The sequence below is a fragment of the Epinephelus lanceolatus genome, chromosome 14 (assembly GCF_041903045.1).
Source record: "Epinephelus lanceolatus isolate andai-2023 chromosome 14, ASM4190304v1, whole genome shotgun sequence".
Taxonomy (NCBI): domain Eukaryota; kingdom Metazoa; phylum Chordata; class Actinopteri; order Perciformes; family Serranidae; genus Epinephelus; species Epinephelus lanceolatus.
The window spans coordinates 34,197,065-34,221,165 of NC_135747.1; the positions used below are offsets into that span (position 1 = coordinate 34,197,065).

At 40.9% G+C, this 24,101-nt stretch overlaps 1 protein-coding gene across 1 annotated transcript in view; it reads right to left on the reverse strand.

Moving 5' to 3' along the window:
• Positions 1-852: 852 nt before the first annotated feature.
• ttll4 (tubulin tyrosine ligase-like family, member 4) overlaps positions 853-24,101 on the reverse strand; it is a 28,016-nt gene continuing 4,767 nt past the window's right edge. The window contains exons 3-21 of the mRNA XM_033617289.2: positions 22,879-23,362; positions 21,502-21,670; positions 21,326-21,402; positions 21,123-21,186; positions 16,265-16,383; positions 13,893-14,003; positions 13,591-13,667; positions 13,253-13,447; positions 11,920-12,002; positions 11,693-11,821; positions 11,396-11,518; positions 11,178-11,276; positions 9,554-9,688; positions 9,253-9,390; positions 8,793-8,889; positions 8,225-8,435; positions 7,867-7,934; positions 7,635-7,705; positions 853-7,487 (exon numbers count right to left, since the gene is read on the reverse strand). Coding sequence (XP_033473180.1) covers positions 7,295-7,487; positions 7,635-7,705; positions 7,867-7,934; positions 8,225-8,435; positions 8,793-8,889; positions 9,253-9,390; positions 9,554-9,688; positions 11,178-11,276; positions 11,396-11,518; positions 11,693-11,821; positions 11,920-12,002; positions 13,253-13,447; positions 13,591-13,667; positions 13,893-14,003; positions 16,265-16,383; positions 21,123-21,186; positions 21,326-21,402; positions 21,502-21,670; positions 22,879-23,362 — 2,643 coding nt within the window. The 3' untranslated portion in view covers positions 853-7,294. The remainder of the gene's footprint in view (positions 7,488-7,634; positions 7,706-7,866; positions 7,935-8,224; positions 8,436-8,792; positions 8,890-9,252; positions 9,391-9,553; positions 9,689-11,177; positions 11,277-11,395; positions 11,519-11,692; positions 11,822-11,919; positions 12,003-13,252; positions 13,448-13,590; positions 13,668-13,892; positions 14,004-16,264; positions 16,384-21,122; positions 21,187-21,325; positions 21,403-21,501; positions 21,671-22,878; positions 23,363-24,101) is intronic.

The following is a 24,101-nucleotide window of genomic DNA, read 5'->3' on the forward strand; positions in this document are numbered from 1 at the left end:
GGTGGTATTAGTTACTTTTACTAGAGTAAGGGATTAAAATACAGCTCCTCCTGGGGGACCCGAGGCATTCCAAGGCCAGATGTGTTCTGGGTCTGCCCTGGGGCCTCCTACCAGTGGGACATGCCCAAAGGATCCTGATCAGATGCCGAAACCACCTCAACTGACCCCTTTCGACATGAAGAAGCAGCGGCTCTACTCAAGCTCCCTCCAGATGTCCAAGCTCCTCACCCTATCTCTGAGGCTGAGCCCAGCCACCTCATGGAGGAATCTCATTTCGGCCACTTGTATCCGTGATCTCATTCTTCCGCTACCATAGGAGAGGGCTGGGACGTAGATAGACCGGTAAATCAAAAGCTTTGCTTCTCAAGGTGCAGAAGGGGGAGGAAGGGATCCGATTTGGTGACCTTAGAAATGCGTCTCTGCTTTATGCAGATGATGTGGTTCTGTATGCTTCATCACATCGTGACCTCCAGCAGGCACTGGGGCTTTTTGCAGCAGAGTTTGAAGCAGTTTGGATGAAAGTCAGCACCTCCAAATCTGAGGCTGTGGTTCTCTGCTGAAAAATGGTGGACTGCACCCTCAAGGTTGGGAGTTACTGCCTCAGATGAGGGAGATCAAGTATGCCTGGGTCTTGTTCACGAGTGAGGGCAGAATGGAGCCTAAAATAAACATTGAAAGTGATATACTAGAGGACTAATATCAGTCTTGTATTACTGTGCATCTCTTTAAAGCAGACAATCAAAGTAGTCCCCGCTGATTCAAAGTATATAACACACAAGAAGTAAGAGAGAAACATCCTTGTTTACACTGTAAACTGAAAATGTTTAAATCACATCATCAAAGACTCAAACATGAGACTTGTACCACAAATAACTTTTATTTTGAAACTGTCATCCTGAGCAACTCATAGAGCCCTTTGATGTGGACATTTTACAATTGTCAAGTTAGTTAAAAAATATGACCATATCCCATTACTTAATACATTTCTGTTATGTTAAAAACAACCTCAAATGCAGAGTTATTAATTAAATTTATATTATATATAAACTCTGAAAAGCAGCCAACAAACATGACGGCGGTGCGCCTGTGAAGTGAAATCAGCTGAATGTGTCAGAGCAGGTTGTCACTACTGTCAAATGAAAACATTAAGACTCCAGTATGAGTGAATGATGAATGAATTACCCCGCGTGGGGTTGAAAGTTTACACGGTCATTTATGAACACGTCTTTTGTGTCGCAGGGGCCTGAGGAAGTCCCTGAGGATCATCACTGAGGAGCAGTTTAACAGACAATAACACTTACGGTTTTGCATGTTTTAGCTTATTTATCCTGTATTTTAAATAACTGCAGAATAGGAAAAGTTTTTAACACATAATGTATTTAATGTCATACCCAGAATTAGCAAAAACATACACAACCATCTGAAATGGCCTGTTAATGACTTATGGTAGATTTAAAATGCTAGGCAAAGGCTTCATCCACACTAATTTGTTTTCATTTTAAAACAGCACCATTTAGTTTTCAGTTTCCAGAGTTTCAGCGTTTTTAAAGGACTCCGTTTCAGGGATTTTAAACGCCGGAGTAGTCTGGGTGCTAGGCATAAACTTAGCAATAGCTTTGCATTTAAAGTGAAAACGTATTAGTGTGGGTGTAGCCTAATACAGCGAGAGGTTCTACTCAGACAGAGAAATGTGAGTTGAACTGAAGATACTGAAAGGTGTCTTACAAGAGGTGAAGACGGGGAGGAGAAACAGCTGAAAAGCAATCTTGAAATGCTGATACTTTTTCCTATGAGATTCAATATTTTACATATTTCCTGTTTGCAAACTTTCACTAAAATTATTTTCTGTTGACTACTTGATCAATCAACAAAACCTTTGATGGTCCACTTATTGCTGAAGTTATTATTTATCAAGTAAAAATGCTAAACATTCTCATATATTAAGATTTTCTGAGTCTCTGTTTTAACATTATGACTGTGTGTCAAAGCAGTTTGAAGACGTCGCCTCCAGCTCTGGGAGGCCAGTCTTTTTCTCTATTTTTCTGAAATTTCATAGACTAAAAGATTATTTAATTATTACACAAAGTAATAACAAGATTTTACAGAAATAAAAGGAATTTCACAGCATTTCTCCTCAGCAATGCTTCTCTGTTAGCGTGTCCCATAGACTGTATATAAACATGGACGACACATGTCTACTTCCTCCCACTGAACAAAAATAAAGCTAAAATATCTCGGATATGGCCGCTGCCATGTTATGCTGGTGACATCATTTGGAGCCAGAGTCTGCGCAGCAGCGACCTCAGTGGTATCGAGTCCCTATCCGTACACCTGTACCAATTTCTAGCAGCACCACTGATAGCGAGCACACGTAGCTGTCAGTTATGATGTCAAACCCCCCTTTTTATAGCATCAAATAACTAGAACTAAACTAAACTACAGCCTGATAAGAACTACCCAAAATGACAGAAACCATCTTCAAGTTTTTAAGTTTGGCCCATGTCCCATCCACGAACATGGAGGGAGCAGGGTTTGTGACCTATACTGCAGGCAACCACAAGGGGGCGATCCAGATGTCTTGACTTCACTCTGAGAAAGCTGTCATGTCGTCCATCCATTACACAGTCTATGGCATGTCCTTTAGTAGCTGCATGAAGTTATTCTAGTTACTCTGATCAGTCAGAGCTTTCTTTTTAAACAATGACCTATGCCAAAATTTGAATTTTACTGCACTTATATACTTATTTCTCCTTCTATTCCATGTTTAATAATTAAGTATTAATAAAAGTTAGCATTTACAAAAAGTCTGCCACATACTGACACTGCACAGCAGTTTGGCATCTGTTAGTAAATTGCATAATAAAACTCATCTGTAAAAAAGTTAGCTTCCACACGTTTCTGTAACTTTTTACAGCAGGAATGACAGAAAAAAATACTTTTCAAATCATGTCCACGAAGATATAACACAGGGCGTCATAATCACGCCTGTCACAATAATTATGTTATCGGCTTATCGTACGATATATGGACAACACCTTGATTATTTTACTGACCTCGATATTGCCCTCTGTGTTTAAATGAGGATTTGTTCACATAACAACATTTGAACCAACATGATGCCTGAATAAACGGTAGGGTTGTCCCGATCATTATACGACTTGGATGTAGCGATTTTCCCTTTTTTCCCCCCTCTCCACTCCTGCCTACTTGTGCGAGTCCAAAGCAAACACTTCAGAGATGACACAGTGTAGCTTACAAGTAGCCTGCAGCTGCACTTTTGGAATGGAAGAGTCCCAGTTCTGATAATTGTTAGCTTGCCAACCAATTGGCAACGAGTCAAAAACTGTCATATGTAGTTTTACCCTTCAACAACATCATCCTCCATTTTGTAAATCCACCAGCAACCCGCCGGCTCCCAGGCCGTCTGTCCTAGGGAGCCGACTGCAGCAGCACCCCAGCAAGATTATGGAGGTAACTGCAGTGTTCCTGAGGCTTTGCTAAACTAATTTTATATATACTTTCTTGTATATATTAACAGGTGTTGATTACTTTAAAAGAAAAAAAAAGTTAAATATTTTTTCATATTCCAATTAAAATATCTGAAAATTCTCAAGAATTAAAAGTTCACTTTTCTTTGAAAGGGTGTACTCGCATTATAATGCTATTATCGTTATATCACTGACAGTAAATGGTCTCAAAATGATAATATCGTGACGGGTCTTGTCATGATGACATCGGAAAATTTCAAATACTCACGTGGGTAAGACAAAGACAAAGAAAGAAGTGGATGTTTTCATGTGACAGTTACACCTTTCTCATCTACAACCAGTTCTGCCTGTCAGTTTGTCATAAAGGATGTTGGCTCTAAGATAAAGTGTACCCAAGCATTTGCAACTTCAAGTAGTGTCCTCACAGTAGATGTATACATTTTGAAAACAAGATTTTCCCCTGAGGATACAATAGGAAATCTTAAACGGGTTCCCCTTAAGCAGGAAACACCGAACCCTAATCCAACAGTTAATTACCCCTCAACTCACAGTGTGAATGAGTTTTTAAGAGGTGCTTTCTAAAATACATTTCTGTTTGTGAAAACACACCGTCGGGTTCTGCAGGGTTAGATTCTGGTGCTCGACTTGGATTTGGCAGCTTTCAAGATATATTCTATTTAATTCTATATTATATAATTCATGTACAAGTAATCATCACACAGAAAGCCCATTTTTAAAGTAAATTAGTTATGCAATGATTTCAATATGACAGAGTTAAACTGCTCTAAGTTAAAATTACAATTGCCACTGGTAATATTAGTTTTTTATCTGCTAACATGCATGTAAGACCAAGTAATATAGGTTTCATCTTCAAGTATCTCTAATTGTCATGAGTCAACATCATTCAATAAATGAGGTTTTGTCAAACACACCAGTAACACCACCAACCAGTAGAAATAAAATCAAGTACTGACACTTTTAAAGATGTTTAAAGTAATCTGCAGAGATCTCAACACACACCACACAAAATCTGGTCAGCTCCAACTCCCTGTCCGTCCCCTCATTTGAGCCCTTTTTCTTCGCCTGTTTAGGGGGCGATCACACAGAAATGAGCCGCTAGAGACACGGACGCTTCAAAGATGCTTGAAACGCTGGAAGCACTTATTCAATGTGCACTAGCTACTGGCGTCTGACGCTCAAAAAGTTGAAAATATTTTAACTTTTCAGCATCTACGCATGTCTAAAAAGACGCGTCTACTAAAACGTGTGTCTGAAAAGACGCCGGAAAAACGCCCGTATAAAAAGACACTTGAACGCCGGTCAGATGCGCTGTATCATAGGAAAACAATGGTTTTACTGGCGTCGCGTTTCTGGCATTTCATCTTGGTGTGATCACTCCCTCACTCCCACACATCAAAGAAGAGTTTGAGTCCATAAGGCCAGTAGGAATGTGACACTTGTGCAATCAGTTGCTCAACAGTCCTCTTAACACCAAACCAACAACAGTCTTAGATTGAAGACATGAGAGAAATCACAGTATTGTGTCTTCATTTGTCACTTCAACTTTGGACCACTGAATTCTGTAAGGTTGTGTTGGCTTTGCAGTTTTGTTCTTGATAATGTGAGTGTATCAAACACACAAACCAACAGCCTTGTATGCTAACGCTGCTTTGTGGTGGAGGTTGTGAGGAAGCCCAGTGTGTCGTATTCACAGTTTAAGTTAAGTACTTAAGGCCAGTGAGGAACAACGCTTGTAGTGTTCACCAAAAATGGCACCACGTTTTAAAAACACAAGTGACTACAGGTGCCAGTGAGAAGATGAAGTACCATCTAATTTGAGTGATACAGCCATGAGTCAATTTCCAGTCAGATGTATGAGCTTAAATGGGTTTGACTTTATCTAAAATGGCTAAACTGGCATTTGTCATCATTATGACACATTCTGGCAAAAAATCTGACAAAAAAAGCAAGTAGCTTACATCAGCGTCCTGTGCTGATAGCGTAACAGAGCTAAATCAAACTTATACTGCATTAGTAAAAAGACACATGACAACGTGGTTAACAATATAATGTTTGTTTACAAAAAGGCCTAATGAAGCCACTAGGCCATGTGTTATTTACTGCTGAGTCAAGAGAGCAACATAAAGAAGATCAAATTTCAGCAGGGGTGGGGGATGGGAGGGGTGACGAGTGATGCAAGCTGTTTGTTTACAAGAAAGTTCCCGTGTTTTTTTCTGCCAAGATGAGACATGGCAGAGTTAGTCTCTCAAGAAAACTACAACTGCACTAGTATGGCAACATTTTTGATAAAAACTGTCCTAACTGGCCTTGAGCAAAGGTTGCGTCATTTTGAGCCGAACTTATTTCAGACGCCGCGTTACTATTTATTCATGTCGCTCGCTTTGAAAGTGCCGCAATAGATGAGGGAACGGTTGCTTAATAAATTTGACATGAGTAGTTACTGACAACACCTCCACCAAATTAAGGTAGCAGTTGGCTGAAGGGAGATCGCCAGGGAGCTGAAAGTTTCTGAAAAATGACCATAGTAAATGTCACTATATAAAGCGTGTAACAGAGGTGCATATTTAACAGATTAAGCATAGACAGAGAGCTCTGATGTTACAAGATGCAACACGATAGTTGGACGCTCGCTTGCTGTTGGGACACTGTATCATTATGTTTCACTCAGGAGCAGCTGCTGAGCCAAGTGTGACACCTAGTGGTAAATTTTGGTACACACAGTCCAGTGTTGGGCTCAATACAAAACTGGTTTCAAAGTTTTTACAGTGTCCTAACTCTATCCATGAGTTTTAATACCTATCTATAGCGAAATACTGAACAGTGGACTATAAGTTATCACATAAATCTTTAATGTCAGGACCATAACGGTGAAAATAGCAGAATTAAGAATGGACCAGGCATGTGGCTAACTCGTACTTGATTGGGCGATGCCTTGTCTTGCCTGACATTGAGATTTGCATTGAGGCAAAGTTGAGCAAGGTTGCTGGACAACTGTGTTTTTTGTTGATATTTTGCTACATCTTCTGAATACTTTCCTCAGCTGATTTTTTTTTCATGCAGTACAGTATCATTTTGTACCTGGCCTTAATGAGCATGCTCACATGCTAATAATGAGATAATGAGATGAGATAAAGATAATACACGGTCTGATGTAGTGCTCAAACTGTCACACCTGTTACGTCTGCTTCTATTGTTTTCCAATCACACCATGATCACCTGGTTAAGACATGTAACAATGTAAATTTGACAAACAGGAAGTTCACTGTGAGTGATCATGTATCTCCAGCATGATTTATGTTTCTGCAGGACTATTTTTACATCGCACAGAATTAATTGAAATCATTGGCTGCTACGAAGCTCAGAATACATTTCATCTACAGTCTGACAATCGTTGGCATGTTAATGAGTTGTAGTTAATTAGATAAAACATAACAATCACTGTTATTAGAAAGATTAGAAACCGTACGCCACCATTAACTGACTGCTGTGTTAAATATCAAGCATTCAAAACATTTCTGCCACCATTTTCTGCACTAAATCAAATCTGTATATAGTTACTGTAGTACTTCCTATTAATAGCCATCTATAATTCTGTTAGAGACCAAAGTCCACTCTGTTCTACAGTGTTTGTTCAGGTTGGGCTCAAGCTTACAGATTTTAGTATATTCCTCCAGCTGTTCGACATGTAAGATCAATAGAGGGGTGTGTGAGAGGAGTTTAAGACTCACGGACCCTAAACTCTGTGTCTGTTCTGGGTGCTGAACACTGTGTTAGCAAACCGAGTCTCAGAGCGAGGTGAACTGATGGGGCAGGAGGCTCTGGCTGAGGCTGGGCTGAGGGCTTGCACAGGCACTGCTGGTGACACTGGATCCAGGACTTGGTGTAACAGGCAGGCTGGAGACTGAAGCAGCCTCCCTGTCTGAACCTTCGTCATCATCATCATCCCGTTGGGAGTGGTGCTGATGGGTGACCACCACCCTGAGAACAAGACAAGAGAGTGGAGTGGTTAATTTACGAGCATATAATCAATCCTAACTCTAACCGACTTATCTGTTAGGGCCACCTGCAACTTGTTTTCATGTTGTGTGTATGTGTGTGTGTGTGTGTGTGTGTGTGTGTGTGTACCTGGATCTCAATGGGCCAACAGGCTCTTGTCTGTGGGGTCCAAACCTTGACACGTAGCTACATTTGGACCACTAGAGACACACAGATGCAGCAACAGAGACAAACAGAAAGGTTTCAACATTTCAAATCACACCATTAAATGTCTGATTATGAAAAAACAAACAAACAAACAAAAACATCACATCCATCATTAATTCAGACAAATTAATTAAGTCAGGCCACTGTTTCTCACCATGTGATCAGGGTCGTTGGTTCCAAGATGGACTCCTTTTTCACAGAGAGTCATCAGCAGACTGATACCTGCACGTAAGACACACAGAATCCTTAAAATCTGGATTTACTCTCCCAGCAGTTTCACTGTTTACTCAGTCCTGTGTGTCATAACTTCCTTAAAATATTCTGAGAAGAGAGGCTTTTGTGTTTCTCCTTCAGTTATGAATAACTGTTCAGATAGAGAGCAACAGGACCAGAAGGTTTCAGAGTGAAGCTGCAAATGTTTAAGGGTCTACAGCATGTAAAAAGTAAAACAACACATTTCATCTTAACAAATCAACACCACCAATATCATTATTGAGAAAATGCAGTTGGACCTTTAGTCCTGTTGTTCCAGTACTTCTGCTCCCACTGGTCCAGCAGGATGTTAACGTATCTCTGACACTCGAAGAAGCGAAGGTAGCGGGATGAGGATGGTGATGGGAAAATGCGCTCAAACTGTCCTCGCCGACTCAGCTCGTCTTCACTCTCTGCCAACACACGAACATCCTCTGGAGTCAAGACATCCAACACTGTAGAGAGGAAGTCCTGATGGAGACGGAAGGAAAGAGACACAGTTTTACTTGGTACTTTTAATTTTGTTTCTTTATTTCCAAAAACAACACCAGTGCTGATCATTAACATCAGCATCCACAGCATTAGTCAGTCACTCCAGGTGGCAGCACATAAAAGTATAGCCAAGAATTAAAATTTCTGATGTGGAGCTGCCTTTGGTGCACCCACTTGAGCTTACTACTTAAACTTAGCTGAGAAAGATTTTTAACTTTATCAACTAGATTAAATGCACTTGTTTTAAAGCATTATTTATCTCTGATTTAGCACATACTGCCTTTCCTTAACTCACTTTATTTGGTCCAAATATTTAGTGTGTTTGTATTCATTTACCTGGTCAGCGTAGCGCTGCGTGAGGTAAAAGGCCCGTTTGACCTTCTCATCAGCAGACAGATCCAGCTTGGTCTTCTCCCTGCTCCCCCCACTCAGACTACACACACACACACACACACACACACATACACAGAGGAGAGGTTGTAGTTCCAGTTATAGCTGTTTCACACCAAACACAGATTTTTGCCAGAGAAATCTGCGCAGAAATTTATTAAAACAGAGTTTGTGGGTTTTTAATCAATGCCTGCACACCCCTGTGGATAATTTGCACTAGACCTGCAGTGTATAGTTGTCATACTAAAAACTTGCATGCGTATTTTCTTTATTCCTGCACAGCACTGGTGAGAAACGGCTTTTGGATTGAATTATATTGAAATATGTGCCTTGATTGTGACCAGATTTAACTAGATTCATCTTAATCACAGGACCTCGTGTGTAGCCTGTAGTACGTCCTCCCTACCTGCTGGTGGAGCTGGAGGCGCTACCGCAGGGGGCAACCACTTCATCTTTGAGGGGAATATGGAAGCCTGCCAAGTTCAGGAGGTCTCTGATCATCTGACCTTTGACCGAAACATCCAGCGCTGTGTTGGAGTGGAGGCTGGACCCGAAACACAACAGTTACAAGATGCAGTTTGAAAACCTGTATGTGTTTATATATATATATATATATATATATATATATATATATATATATATATATACATACATACATATGTGTGTGTGTGTGTGTGTGGGTGTGTGGGGGTGTGTGTGTTTGTTACCTTGGTGATATGTTGACCTCCAGGATCCAGGGTTTGAGCTTCTCATCCAGCATGATGTCAAAGCCAAACAGCTCGTGGCAGCTGTAAGGTGTCCGGACGTGCATCTTCAGCAGGCTGTTAACGTATGGCTCTGACCTGAAAACCAACACACAGGAGATTAAGATGAAAACTCATTTGCCACCATAAGCAACGCACCTCGTACAGACAACAATGCTCACAGTACATTCACCGAACGCAATAAATGCAAGAATCAACAAATAAATGACAGCTGAGACCACATCTAAAAGTGTTCATTAAAACATCTGACTGCTGCTGGAACAAAATTATTTCATCATTATTTTAAAGTTACTTCTCTAACAGCATCTATAATCATTTACCTATTAGGCTCACAGACTTTTCCCAGACTCCCTACCTCTACAGTCTCCTCAACGTCAGGGGGTCTACAGGTATCAGACACTTAAACTGAATGCTTTTTAAGACCTTTACGATTATTTATAACTAAATTTAATACACATTTTTGGACAAATCATCTTTTTTTATTCAAGCACTGCAGGTAAGTATAAAGGTAAGTAGAATATATATATGGTCCCGTGCAGTGGTATGTTTTATGTAGGAATATGATTATGAGAGAGAGTTGGGTTAATCTACAATTTGCCAACAGGACAATGCAAGTTATCAAGTACAAAGATGTTATTAGGTTCAGTGATGGGTTTGAAGAATTGTACCATCATATATGTGGACTTCACTTTCAGGCAGAGGGGCTTGTCTCATTTTGACAAAAAAAATAAATAAATTAAGATGGATGAATGAAATTAGATAAAATGGACCTCACAAATTCAATTCAATTTCATTACATTACTTTTAAGGCCCAAAATAAAACTAAGTACATTTTAAGACTTTCTAAGGACCTGCAGACACCCTGGAAATTTTATTTTATTTCTTGTTTATCATTATATTTATTTATTGATTTATTTTTTGTTAATTTTTTTTATTTTTATCTATATATTTTTAAATGTCACTCTTTTTGTGCCTGCATCACCTAAAAAAAAAAAAGAAAATGTCAGGGTGGACTCATAAAACCCTCAGATTAACTGAAGCTGCAACATGGAAAATTTAGATGATTTAATTTCCCCCACAGGTGAGGGATTTGTTGCTCTGCTTCAAACACACACTTCCTGTTTAGTAGGTGTGTAACGGTACACAGATGTCACGGTTCGGTTCATATTTAGGTTAAGGAGTCACAGTTAAGTGTAAGCCCATTTTGACCACTGGCAACTTTGGTAAAACAATTTTCATTATATAAGTCATTTAGGAAAAATATAATTTCATTATAAAATATCACTGGCTACTCCCGAGCCCAATCACTGCAGAAATGAAATGCCTGTTCTGAAGTGTGTGCTAATTCTTGGAAGTTTGAGCATCCCGAGCCTCTCAACAATGTGATGGCGCAGTCAAAATATAATAATGTCCACAAAAACAACAGGTTCCTTGAACATTCAGTCCCAGGGAACAAACTAACCAGCACAAATACAAAAAGGTTTCAGCCCCTCTGGCTTGAACCACTAAAAATAAAACCATATATATTGTGAATAATATTATCAAATGTCTGAATGGACAAACTTACGCAATGATGGTTTTGATCACAATGTCTTTAATCTTCTCCCAGATCAGAGTGGTGTTGACTCCCTTAGAACCAAGATACTGCCACAAGGCCTTCAGAGTCCTGAAAACATACACAAACACATTTTGTTGGAGTTGGGGAACACGTATCCAGACACCAGACATATCATAGTAGCAAAGATGTGTCACAGATTTGTTTTTAACATTCACAAACATACACACCATTTGTGTCCCTGGCAGGCCTTGTCGTCGCTGTTTGACTGGTATTCAGAGTTTTTCTTGTTGACGCTGTAGTTGGTCAGGTGCATGAACTTGTTTCCCAGAGTCTTCATGGAAGACGAATACCTAAAATACAGAAACACAGAAGTGGAATTATCTCAAATATGAAATCGGCTTTCATCATCAGCTTTTTGCAAAACATTTAATTCAAAGTGTCACCAATCAGCCATGTTGATATTTAGATCATATTTTTATATAGTATTTGGCCTTTTTACTGCTGCGGTTGAAATCAAAACTCACTTGCAGCTGGCAAAACGGACCAATCCGTCAGAGAAGATATAAATTCTGAGCGGCTCATAGGAGGTCACGTAGACGTAAATCCGCAGGTCAAACTTGTTACCACTGATAAGGTAGGGTTTGTGAAGGTACCTGAAAAACACAACCAATGTAAAGATGTTTTATCGTAGTGAATCAGGTACCATGATACTAAATTTCACACCATGAACTGTCTGTTCTGGGATACTTACTTTTGGACCAGTAGCGGTCTCTTGCGGGGCATCTGGCTCCATTTGTGGATGACCTGGATACCTATTCCTCTGGCTGACGCAGGCTGGTAGACATGAGGAGAAAGAGAATGTAAAAACAAAACATACATTTCCCTAAATTTCAACATATTTTTTTATGTTATTATATGATTGAAGTAAATGATGGCAATTCCCATGCTTTATTACGTCTCATAGGATGGTGAAACAATTTTTGGGTTGACACCACACACAATTTTGTTACTAAATTTAAGCATTTTTTACCATTTTTTTTAACTCCATGCTGTGATTTGGTTTCAAAGACTTTTGATATTTGGAGATTTTGGATGACAAGCACCTCTATTTTGGAAACTGCTAAGAAACCACCTTGTTGCCAATATACCTATGAAAGCCATACATCCTCTGAATTCCTGAGGTCTCTAGTTCGTGGTTGTAAAATTTCATGAAGCTGTTTTTATCTCAGAGGTTACTATAGGTCATTTTATACAGTGAAGTCTGTTTCAAAAATGGTCTCACTACAATGAAATGGCCACTAAGGGTGCTACCATCATCACACATGAATACAATTAGGCTCACTGAATCCACAAGAGTCTCAGCTTTTCAATAATTCACAATTTATGCAATTCCAAGACTGTTTAGGGACCCCAGTCTGCGGAAATATTTAAATATAACAGGTAAAATAACACATTTATACTGCATGAGGAAAAAAGCACAGGAGCATAAAGTGGGCATGTCTGTAAAGAAGAGACTAGTGGGTATTCATGAAAGCCATTTTCATTGAGATATCTTGAGGTGAGAGGTTAAGGAACCCCTGTGAAAATGGCCATGCCAGTTTTTCCCTTGCCAAAATTTAGCATGACTTTGGAGCATTATCTAACCCCCTTCCACACAAGCAAGCTAGCAAGGTTGGTACTACAGGATTCCTTAGGTCTTCTAGTTATATAATATGATGCCAGTATCTTCACTTTAGCTTTAAAACTCAGTCTGCTACAGCCTCTGAAAGACTGGAATGTGGGCCAAGGATGCTGACATTGCCACAGAGTGAAAGGGGTTAATTTCATTGTCTTGTCTCGATCGCCAGGGGATGTGGAGGTTCACCTGTAGGCTTAAGCCTTTATCTTTATCTTTTTAACCTGTTTTCACTGAAGTCATTTTGACATTCTGGATACATCATTCAAAAGCATATTGTAGACCCTTCTTTCTGATTCTCTTTGAAATCCTACATGTTGTTCCCCAAGTTTTTAGACAGTTTTGCCTCCGCAGATTTGGAGCAATTACAAGTTAACTAACAAAATGATAATACAGGAGCAGAACGTACAGGTTTGATGATCCATTTCTGCCTGGAGCCGCCGTCCTCCCAGGCCTTGCGTAGCAGCTTGATGTCCTGAGGAAGGACGAAGGTGCGGGGGAAAAAGCTGAACTCTTGTTTGCCAAAGCGGGCCTGCATCTTGGACAGGTTCCTCCACAGCCGGTCCTTCCTGCCAATCTGAAAGGTTCCTGGGAAGTGGTTCAACTAGGACAAAAGAAAAACACAAACACAACCAAAGTCAGAGTGATTCTAGACAAAAGATCTGAAAAGTAATTTGATACCTTCCTTAAAGTTTAGGCTTCCTGAGAGCACAATCTGGGGTGATGAGTTTATGTACAGTGTCTCACCTTCTGGTGCTCTCCAAGGGCCTTGAAGCCGGGAGACTTCATGTGGTGTCCCCAGCAGCCCAACCAGTCATGGCTTTCTGTATCAACAACAGTGCAACAACAGATTTTGAACATCTAGGACCCTTGTCAGAGTTATCTCTTAGATGTTTATGAAGTGTGCCTGATGTGCAAAGCATGATTCCAAACACAACCATGTCTATGAAATGAAAATTTATTCTAGCAGCAACTCTTCAGACACGTGTGTGTGTGTGTGTGAGTGTGTGTGTGTGTGTGTGTGTGTGTGTGTGTGTGTGCGTACTTACTTTTGGTGGCTTTGAAGTGTGACCTGTTGATGGTATGCTTGACGATATTTGGAGTGACAGTACTGATCTTCCACTTTAACAGTCGTCTTTGTTCAACAGGCAGCAGTTCCACTGCAGAGCACACAACAAAGGTTTTAGGGCTGGGCGGTATGACAAAATTTTCATATCGCGGTTTTCAGAAAAAATCATATCGGTTTTACGGTATTTCACAGTATTTTGCTCAGGTTCGGCCAACTTGACATGCTGCTGTGTTGTGCTATGGCCTATTCAAGTGCCGGAATTTGTTATTTACCTGACAATGCCTGAACACAACACACATTCATTTGGGCTCCACTGACTGCGTACAGAAGCGACACATAGAGAAGCCAGCGGGGTTGTTTACCATTTGCCGAGCCGAGAGGCTACATGTAGGCTGCATGAAATGTTAAAGCATTTTCCACCTAAGTTATTACATATATTTGAGTTACCTACAAATTTACTGTACTGTTTGTCATCTACTCGCATTCAAATGTCCGCCACGGACATTTACACAATGTGATGGATAACCATGGGTAAATGCATGGAAAAAAATCATCACATATCACCTCTGATAATGGTTTATTCATTTAAAAATACATTGTGCACGTTTAGCACACTATTTCATGTAGTTTTTATCTGCTGGAGGGTCGCATAGGGGAGCGTAGCGCGACAAAATAGAAGAGCCGCGTAAAATAGAGAATTGTTGTGCGACAGACGGGGGTTGTCGTGCCGCTCCCGTTGCTGGTGGAGCCGCTGTAATTGATTAACCGTGGGGGCGAGCTGCTACGGGACTCGCAGTGCAGACGTGTCGCGCCGCTGACGTGCCCGGTGGAGCCTGGCCGTAACTGTCTCGGACTCGGGACGGGTCGTTTTCGGTCAGGAAAATGCGGCCCGAGCCGTGCTCTAGTGTGCTTACCTGCGTGTGTGCGCTTTGTCTGTGTGTGCACTTTGTGTGTGTGTGTTTGTGTGTGTGTGTGTGTGTGTGTGTGTGTGTGTGTGTGTGTGTGTGTGTGTGTCGCGCGCATCGGGGCGAAACTCTGCCGAGAATTGTAAACGGTGGTGCACCGCTGCTAGTTGCATATAGGGGAAACACTGCTCTTTTTGGTATAAGTTCTTCTGGGTCATCGTGTACAGTTGCTTTGCTTTCAGGACTCTCTCCGGCAGCCATTCTCGCCTCTAACCTTTTCTATGCTCTCACTCTCACCCGCTCAAGCGTGCCTGTGGTGTGCAGCGGTGAAATGGGTCCCCGCTGAAACACTTTCCCGCTGCGCACATTCCGGATGTTGTTTGGGCTATTCACCGGTATTGCGGTATATGAAAAATTCATATCATAACGAAAATAAATACCGGTTTTCGGTACAAACCGGTATACCACCCTGCCCTAAAAGGTTTAGTGTATTTTATCAAGATATGTTTCAACATTTTTCTACACAGGACTGCAGGCATAATGCAAATTAGGGCCCGACCGATTTATCGGCCGGCCGATTTAATCGGCCGATTATAGCCATTAGAGAAAAAGCGGCAATCGGCCAAAAGTTGGCCAATTGACGCCGATGTTAACACTTATATTTTCATCACTAATAAAATGCAGGGACTATGGTGTTTTACTTAGAAATGATGTCCTTGTGTTACTTTTTGCACAATAAACTACCTCTGTTAAATTGGCAATAAGAAGAAGAACTCTGGTTCTGTGAACATACATGTGAATGTCTTAATTCATATAGACTTTGCATGATTATTTTATTTCCCAGAGGTTTACTGCCTTTTTGCACATCATATTTTTGATATATTTTGTGTTCAAATTGTTCATATGCTGCTTGTTCCACACAATATCTGATAATCAGTAGTATCAGTAAGTATTTTAAAATAGTAAAATGTTCTTCCTTCAATTTATATCTTTGTAAAGAGTGTTTGAGCTATATTTAAGCAATCAAAAGCAGGTATTTTGGGGGATTTTAAAATTGAAAAATGTAAAAATTTTATCGGCCGATATATCGGTTATCGGATTTTTTTATTCCATAATATCGGAATCGGCCCCAAAAAATCCCTATCAGTCGGGCCCTTATGCAAATACTGAAAAAGTTCCCAGCACCTATTAAAAATAATCATGTTGTCAATGTTGGTGTAAGCAAAAAACAGCAATTACATTGAAATGTAGTCTTCTGACATCCTAACATTGATCGCGGTAATCCGAAAACTGGTTCTCTAAGCATTAATTTACTTTGTCTACTGTTATAGCTCCAACCTGAGTAGTGTTGCAGATGACCTCACTATAGTCCTCTACATAGAGAGTAGGGAGTAGTGAATGAGTCACCATTGACACCAGTTGACACAACAGATATGCGTGTACTGACCTTTCTCATTGGCCGTGCTGAAGTAAAGTGTTGGGGGAATGAAGGGGAACAGACTGGGAACCAAAGCTGGTTTCTCCTCTCTATCATCTTCAGCCCCCAATGACATCGGCTCCTCAACACTGAGAGACAGAGAGTGAAGTAAAACAGATTAATGATTAGTGGACATTCAAATATGGGTGCATGCAGCTTCTCACATCAATAAATATTAGGAATGGGTATTGTTTAAAAAAATTAAGATACCAGTGCCAATACCAGTACCCTTAAAATGATACCAATACCCACAGAGTACTTCATTTTTCACCTTCTTTTTTTTCTACTTCAGTCCATATCCATCATGTGAATGGAAGCATTCAGTTGCGTAACATACCACCAGATGCCATAGTCATGTTGTGGCCATATTTTGGATGTTTTAGTGGCATTTGTACTGAACTCCACCTAAAACACCATGCTCTACTTCACCACAGACTGTATGGGGTGTAGCTGCAGTGTTGGGCCAATCACATATCGCATTATATCTAGGAATGCTTGTGGTGATTGGCTGTGAGCAAAACCATCCAAATAGTCATTTTTTTCCTTGATCTGGATACACAGAGCATTGAATGCAGGTATCATTTGACTAGAGAAGTTTTGTTGTTACTTGGTACTGGGTAATTCTGGTCGATACCTTTAAAGCAATCTAGTACCAATATCCTGGTCCAATAAACAGGGCTGAGTGCTAAATTAAACTTTGTTTTTAATTACAATTTTGCCTTCCAAAAATTATGAAAAGTAGATCATCAAGATAAATCTATAATTGTGCCGCATTACATTTCGCAATGATGCTCTCGTTCTATGAACGCAGTGCACCCCTTTTCCTTTAAAGCGTAGCACTCAGCCAAGTTGGCGACTTTCTTGCTAGATTTAGCAGACCCTCAAGTGACTTTTTTTTCCCAAAAAATAACCCGCTGCCACCAGAAACACAACAGTCCATTGAGCTCTCGTTATGAGGCAGAGCTCTATGGAAGGGTGCGAACATTTCATTTACGATGGCATCTCCCGAATGTGACGAACATTCCTAGATTAGTTTAGATGTTGATTAGAATGACTTTACGAGTTCTGGTCACCCTAGCGTTCAGGCAGCCTCCAACTGGAGATTCAGACTTTGCCAAAGTAAAAACTAATGCAATCGCCGCAGACACCTGACCACAATCACATATACTGTAATCATGATTATTATTTTTGCCATAATCAAGCAACCCTGCCCATAGCAACATCATAACAGTATCAGGAATGTTTCTATCCAACCTTAAAAGTCAGCATCTGGGCCGACTGAGGCATTTTTAATTGATCAGGATCGGCTATAATGAGCCACATAGAGCCCAATCTGATCCTTTGCTTTATGTCAGCTGTCATAAAGGTATTTTTATTTGCAAAGCTGTCATGCACAGAAACTCAACATGCGCTACCATTGTAAACTCACCAACTATCCATCTCTCCTCCACTCTTCGTCCTGCCCGATGTGAAACACAATACCTCATAAATAACAGCAAATCAGCTGATACTTGAAATTAAATGACTTGGACTGAGGGCAAAAAAAAAAAAAACTTGTTTGGGATATCGCTAAATGGTACAATAGTTGGCAATTCATATCAAAAGGGACAATGCTGCATGTGACGTCACATTGTGAACTCCAAAACCAACATTTTATAAAGCATTTGTAGTTGTACCATCTCATAGAAGAGCTTCCATCTCAACAAATACATTGAACCACATTGTCCGAGAAACATTTGTCAAGAAGCAACATCTCAAACTGTGTGGTTAATGAAGCACAGACTCTACAGACAGACATGTGAACAGCATATATTAACTTTCTCTTTGTTACAAACACGTTAACTCCATCTACAATGATTGCGTTTTCTCCTGAAGCCTGTCTGGTTCTTGCTCTTTCAGCACCACAGCTCTGCTTATCTTGTTGCTATTAAACGAGCAAATTGCTCACAACAAAATTAAAAAGTAATGCAGCTCAGGTTACGTTCACTGACTTCTAACTAACGGAGGTTGGCATCCAGTCGCCACTCTAGTTTGTAACACAAGTCGAGTGAGGAATGAATGGATGACCATTTGCACTATGTGCTGGTAACATGATGCTTGTGAGATGTTGAGGTTAGAGACACCACACGGAAAGAACAAGTAGATTTTAACACAATGTCGAGAGAAGGAGACTTCCTGATCGACCTGAAATTAATGTTCCCACAGATTTTGATAATACTATTCACAGAGAAAAGGCAAATTAGCCAGTGGAGAGCTAGCAAAGACATAAGTAACCTCAGAAAATGACACTGTAAGATGAGAGGCAATTGTACCAGTGACATGTACATTTAAACAAATGAAAATAGTTTTTCCTCAAACAGGCAGTTGTAATAAAGTCCAACATTTCAAAATAAAACCAACAAGAATTCACACACCAAATAAATTTTTAAAAACCACTCACATGACAGTCATATAGGAAGAAAGGGAAGGTGGATAAACAGATGGATGAAGGACACAGGAATGGTGCTATCCTCTTGCAGATCTTTCCTCTTAAACAAAACCCCTCCACCACCAACATGTATACATTGGTATTACAGCTAGCCTGGGCTAACTTAACACTATAGTGGACATACAGGAGCTATAGCTTTCAGGAAAGGGTGGGGAGGTGATGGGGTGTATGTAAATGAACACATAAACAAATCAGCTGGTTGAGGGAAAAAAAGGTGACAATAGCGGCCCCTATCCAGGCCATTTTAACAGAGAATCAGCTCCGAGTCTTTGGTAGGGAGTTCTATTATTGAGGCATCACAGTGGAGAACAATATGATGCACAATGCAGCAGACCTTTCCACCACGCTCTGCTGCTTTCAGCCTCTTTTCACAATCACACTGAGAGAGAATGAAAGAGAGGGAGAGAAAGGGTCCACAGGATCTGATGGATATACTAGGTTTTATGTCACACTTGGAGACCAAGTAGAAATCAGGCTTAGATGTTGGACGGTCCAAGAAAAGGACACGGACATTTTGACCTGCAGTGTTAGCTGTTATAGTTTTTAAGTACACTACATGAGGAGTATTGACCTTATTGAACCTGAATTAGGTCATCTCCACATTGTGTCATTTTGTAATCTTACTTCTGTTTTGGAGCAGAAGTGCCATTACTTTGCTAAGAGTTGCAAGTTTCATCATCAGTTGCTTGACATAGCTTAAAAAAAGCTTAAAGTTTAATTTTTTAGGTGATAAAGTGACCATTTAGATTCCAAACATTCGATTCAATTTTATTTATAAAGCCCAACATCACAAATCAAAATTTGCCTGAGAGGGCTTTACAGCATACAACATCCCTCTGTCCTTAGGACTCTCGCAGCGGATAAGGAAAACTCCCCCCAAAAAAACCTTCAACGGGGGGGAAAAAAATGGTAGAAACCTCACGGAGAGCAACTGAGGAGGGATCCCTCTTCCAGGACAGACAGAGCATGTGATCAGCTTATCTAAATAACACCTGTTCACAAATTTGAGCCAACATTTTCGGAGCTGCTGGCTGTGTGAGACCAGCCAGGGGTTGTGGGTGTAAGGCTACGATTTTTTAACCCTAGTTCTAATAGTGCAGGTAGAGCCCTCTACAGGACTCTATGGGTAACACTCTTCTCCAATCACAAGCACGCATTTACCCAGTAATATCTGCATATATGCAAGGCCAATCAGAACATGCCACCGCTTTTTGCTATCCCATACCCTCTTCAGTGAGTGGCGTAGGCATGACAGGGCCCCCAGGTAGAAGGCTCCGCCTGTGCAAATAGAACTAGGGTTATAATACCATAACCTTCCTTCTATATCACACAGCCTACTGGACTCTGTTGATACAGTGGGTGGAGACTAATAGATGAACACCATGTTGTGACATAAAAATCAACCCAGCCACACTGATCCTGACCTTTTTAGCTGTTGATTTCTTTAATATAATCTGCAATAGTACACCCATAGTGAAACCACAGGGAGGGCTTCAAAGACACTTGAAGATACAGTTCAAAAATTCATATAGAGTAGGAGATTTTTATCATGTGAATGACTGCCAACAGTGACTATACTCCATTAATTACAAGAGAGGAAAAGCGAACAAGAATAGCAGTCCAGAAAAAACTGTCATAAGACATTTCCTCATATGAAATCCAGACAATGTTCGGGGAATCAGGGCAAGGCACTGTCTGGAGTTTCTCTTTCACACATGTTGCACACAATAGGGTATTGTCTATACTAGAAGCGTTTTCACCTACTTGAAAAACTCTATGGCTAAGGCAAGGGGTGGCAACTTGGTAGAGCGTGCGGGAGACAGGACATGCTCGGATTACACCACAGTCACATAGCCAGTTCGTAATCTGGTCACACAACAACGTGATCTCGTCATTCTTTTAATTTGTCCAATTATTTCAGCTTTGGCGCTTACCAACCAAAGCTCTTGAAGCTATTCATCTCTCCAGTTAGACATTTTTGTTATCGTGTTAATGTAAACGACCCCTCTTCCTCACCCTTGGATATTGGTTTTAAAGTCTGTTTAGTGTCCCGTCCGACTGATTAGGACATTTGCGTTCTCACATACAACTCCTCTGGATTAATGTCTAGATAATTTCAGGTTTGCCGTGCATGTGTGAAAGGGGATATAGTGAGAGAAAACAGTCCTCCACAGAGCTTGCATCAGTCAGTGTCTATGTTGTTGTAATTACTTCAAATTTCAACATAAAGACTAGGGTTGTGCTGATGTGCGATAGGCGATAGGATATGGACAAGATCGCCCAACTCTAATAAAGACATTGAATTAAATGGGTGTATGTGTGTTTATAAGAGTGTCTTACCTAGAGAGGAGTCCGATGGATGCTGTGGATGAGGTACCGTTGATGGACGAACAATCTGAGTCATCTGAAGACAACAGAAAACAACTAAAATGAGCAGTTAACAAAAAAATGAAGCAACCTAACTAAAGTTAACTTGAGTATGTTGAAGTACTGAGTGCTTATATGTCAGTCTGAATATGTGTGTGTGCATTTAAACACCTTACCGTCATCACTACAGGCGTTTTCCAGCTCATCAGGCAGCTCCTCCTCAACTCCATCCACCTGCATAACACAATCCTGGCTGGAGACAATTAATATAAGTTGAAATAATCAGAGTGAGAATTAGAAGAGGGGGAAAAAAGAACATTTATTGATTAAGAAACAATTAGCTGTTGCTCACCCAGACAGCTGAGTCTCTCCATTTAGACACTCCTCTGTTGGCGAGGGTGAAGAAATGAATGGGGGTGAAGCCGACATGGACACAGGATGTCCATCCCTGGTTAGGTGGATGGCAGAAATCTGAGTGGTCACAGAGCCAACCAAGGCTCCTGCAGGACTGGAGGCCACAGCTGTGAGGGAAAGAGAGTCTGGTTGTAAAGGTCCATTTGCAGTTTCACATTGGCTACTTGTATAGCACAGACTCCTCCTTGAACTTGTTTATTTCATCACTTTAAACTCCCTGAACACTTCGGCTGCTTTTAGACCTAGAGTTGTCTCCTGTGGTCTGAATCAGGGAATAATTTTGTTACAACTTTGTATAATTGCCTAGAGTTGGTTCGTGTTCTCACAGCAGCATTTACAAGTGGACCAGATCAAATGCCTTGTGTGAGAAAGCTGCTCTTGATTTGTCAGAACTTCCTTGTGGGAACCGGACCAAGACCACCTCATCAAGAAGGTCTCGGCCCGGTTGTTTTGGTGCGTATATGAGTGTGATTGCTGTGTTCACACCTGCTCAAACAAACCGCATTTAGGAGGGCAAACGAATTTCAGTTTCATTGAACCGAACCAAGCAGGGCAGGTGTGAAAGCACTCTTAATCTTAAATAATAAGTATTTCTGTAAAATGTTAAATACTATATTAGTTTCTAATAAGGAACTATCAATGTAAATAAAACTGCTACATCTGGACTGTGTGGGAGTGGTTTGATTATGGTAAGAAACTGATTAAGAAAGTAAGTTTTCAGGGGCTTTAAAACAAGGCCACTCTTCACACATTGTGGACATGCTTTCTTAAACAAAGTTAAAATAATTTAGCTTTGCAAGAGTCTTTGTGCTGCAGAGACGGAAATTAACTACATGAATTGCAGCCCTTTCCCAAGCTTACAATATCTTTATTTAAGGGATGCACCAATTTATCAGCTCAACATCTGTATCCGACAATATTTACCTTGCTGACGGCGATTGGCCTATAGGAAAAGAAAATAACACTAACCAATGACAGCGGCCGATGTTTTTCTGCTGTGTCACGTCAATTTCAAAGTCAGATTTTTTACTAAACCTGCTTTCTGAGATACGTGCCAGGTGTAGTTATGTACAAAATCACTCTGCTTTGTACACATCCTTGAGAGAACAATAGTTTTGTGTCTCTAAAGAGAAGAATTACCAATGTTTTATCAAGAAGTTATTATTGCTTTGGCCTCTGATCATAATGTCAGTATTATCACTCCCTGTAATCATGAATATTTCTGTAAAATAATAAGACAATCTACTATTTTCTTGTCCTGGGTTTTCTTTGAAAGCTGAAGTATGTTTCACAGTAAACCAATAATTCTGATTACCTGTGATGGCATCCAGCGGTGTGTCCTGCTTCTCCTGAGTGGCACTGACATTGGCAATGTGCACATTTGGCATGGGGCCATGTGGAAAGGGACTGACTGCTGGAGGGCTGATTCTTTTGCATGTCGACAAGGTGCGACCCGGTAAACACTGATTTGCTGGAGCCTGCTTTAAGTCAAGTGGTACTACTGTTTGGGGTTTGCTGTTTGTTGTTGCTGGAGGACCACCTCTCACTACCAACTGATTGTTTAAAGCAGCTACTGTTGTGCAGCCGTTTTGGGTCTGACTGCATTTTGTTGCTTGTTTAGCAGAGTGGCTCCTTCTTGTAGTTGTTGTTGTTGTTGTTTCCCCTGATGTGCTTCTTGTTCCTACTGCTGTGCTGTCCAGGCTGGAGGCATCCTTTCCCAATGCTGCCCCCTGATGTTCGCAAAGAGTAAGGCACAGAGGAGGCACTGATGGCGAGGAGGAACAGTCTGCAGCTTCAGGCTGAGAACACAAAACAGGGAAAGATCAGATGTCAATTGTCTATGCTTTCTGGTGGACACGATGCTGGTCACACTTACCTCAAACCTAGTTTGGCATATCTGTGTTTCATTTGTCTCGTTACTTCTCAGCAGTCATACACACTGATACCAGAATATCATATATGAAACCACGTTTTTCCGGTGTAGTAAATATATTTAATACTATGAAGCCACTGACTAATGCGTGACACAGATTCAGATGTCCAGTACACGGTTGTTCTAAATGGACAGCCAGAGCTGCAAAAATCAACCTATTAATATTGCTAATAGTTTAGTCTTCTGCTAACCAGAGCCAAACGCTCACGGCTGCGACTCCAAGTTCACGTTTTTGTAGCTAATAATAGCTAGAGCAGCCTCAAATCACAATGTGTACTTAGCCTCACTCCCTGCTGCTACAGACCACCACACCGAGAGAAGAGCAGGCAACAGCTCCCGGAGGGTGACCCCCAGTAAGCTGATGCAGTAACTCAAATCCAGCCAGCGAAAAACCCCAATTCTAGGGGACTGGACAGCCCCGACTCCCCGCAAACTTTCTGTTGCTGCCGTTACGCAGCTTAGACCCGGCGCTGCTGCTGGCCAACAGCCCACTGTGACACCTAGCGCTGGCCAAATTCAAGCCGCTACAGCTGCTGACCGAAGGTATGTTTCCTGAGCTGCTAATGCTCACTCTTCTCCCAGCGAAGCAGACCACAATGACAGGA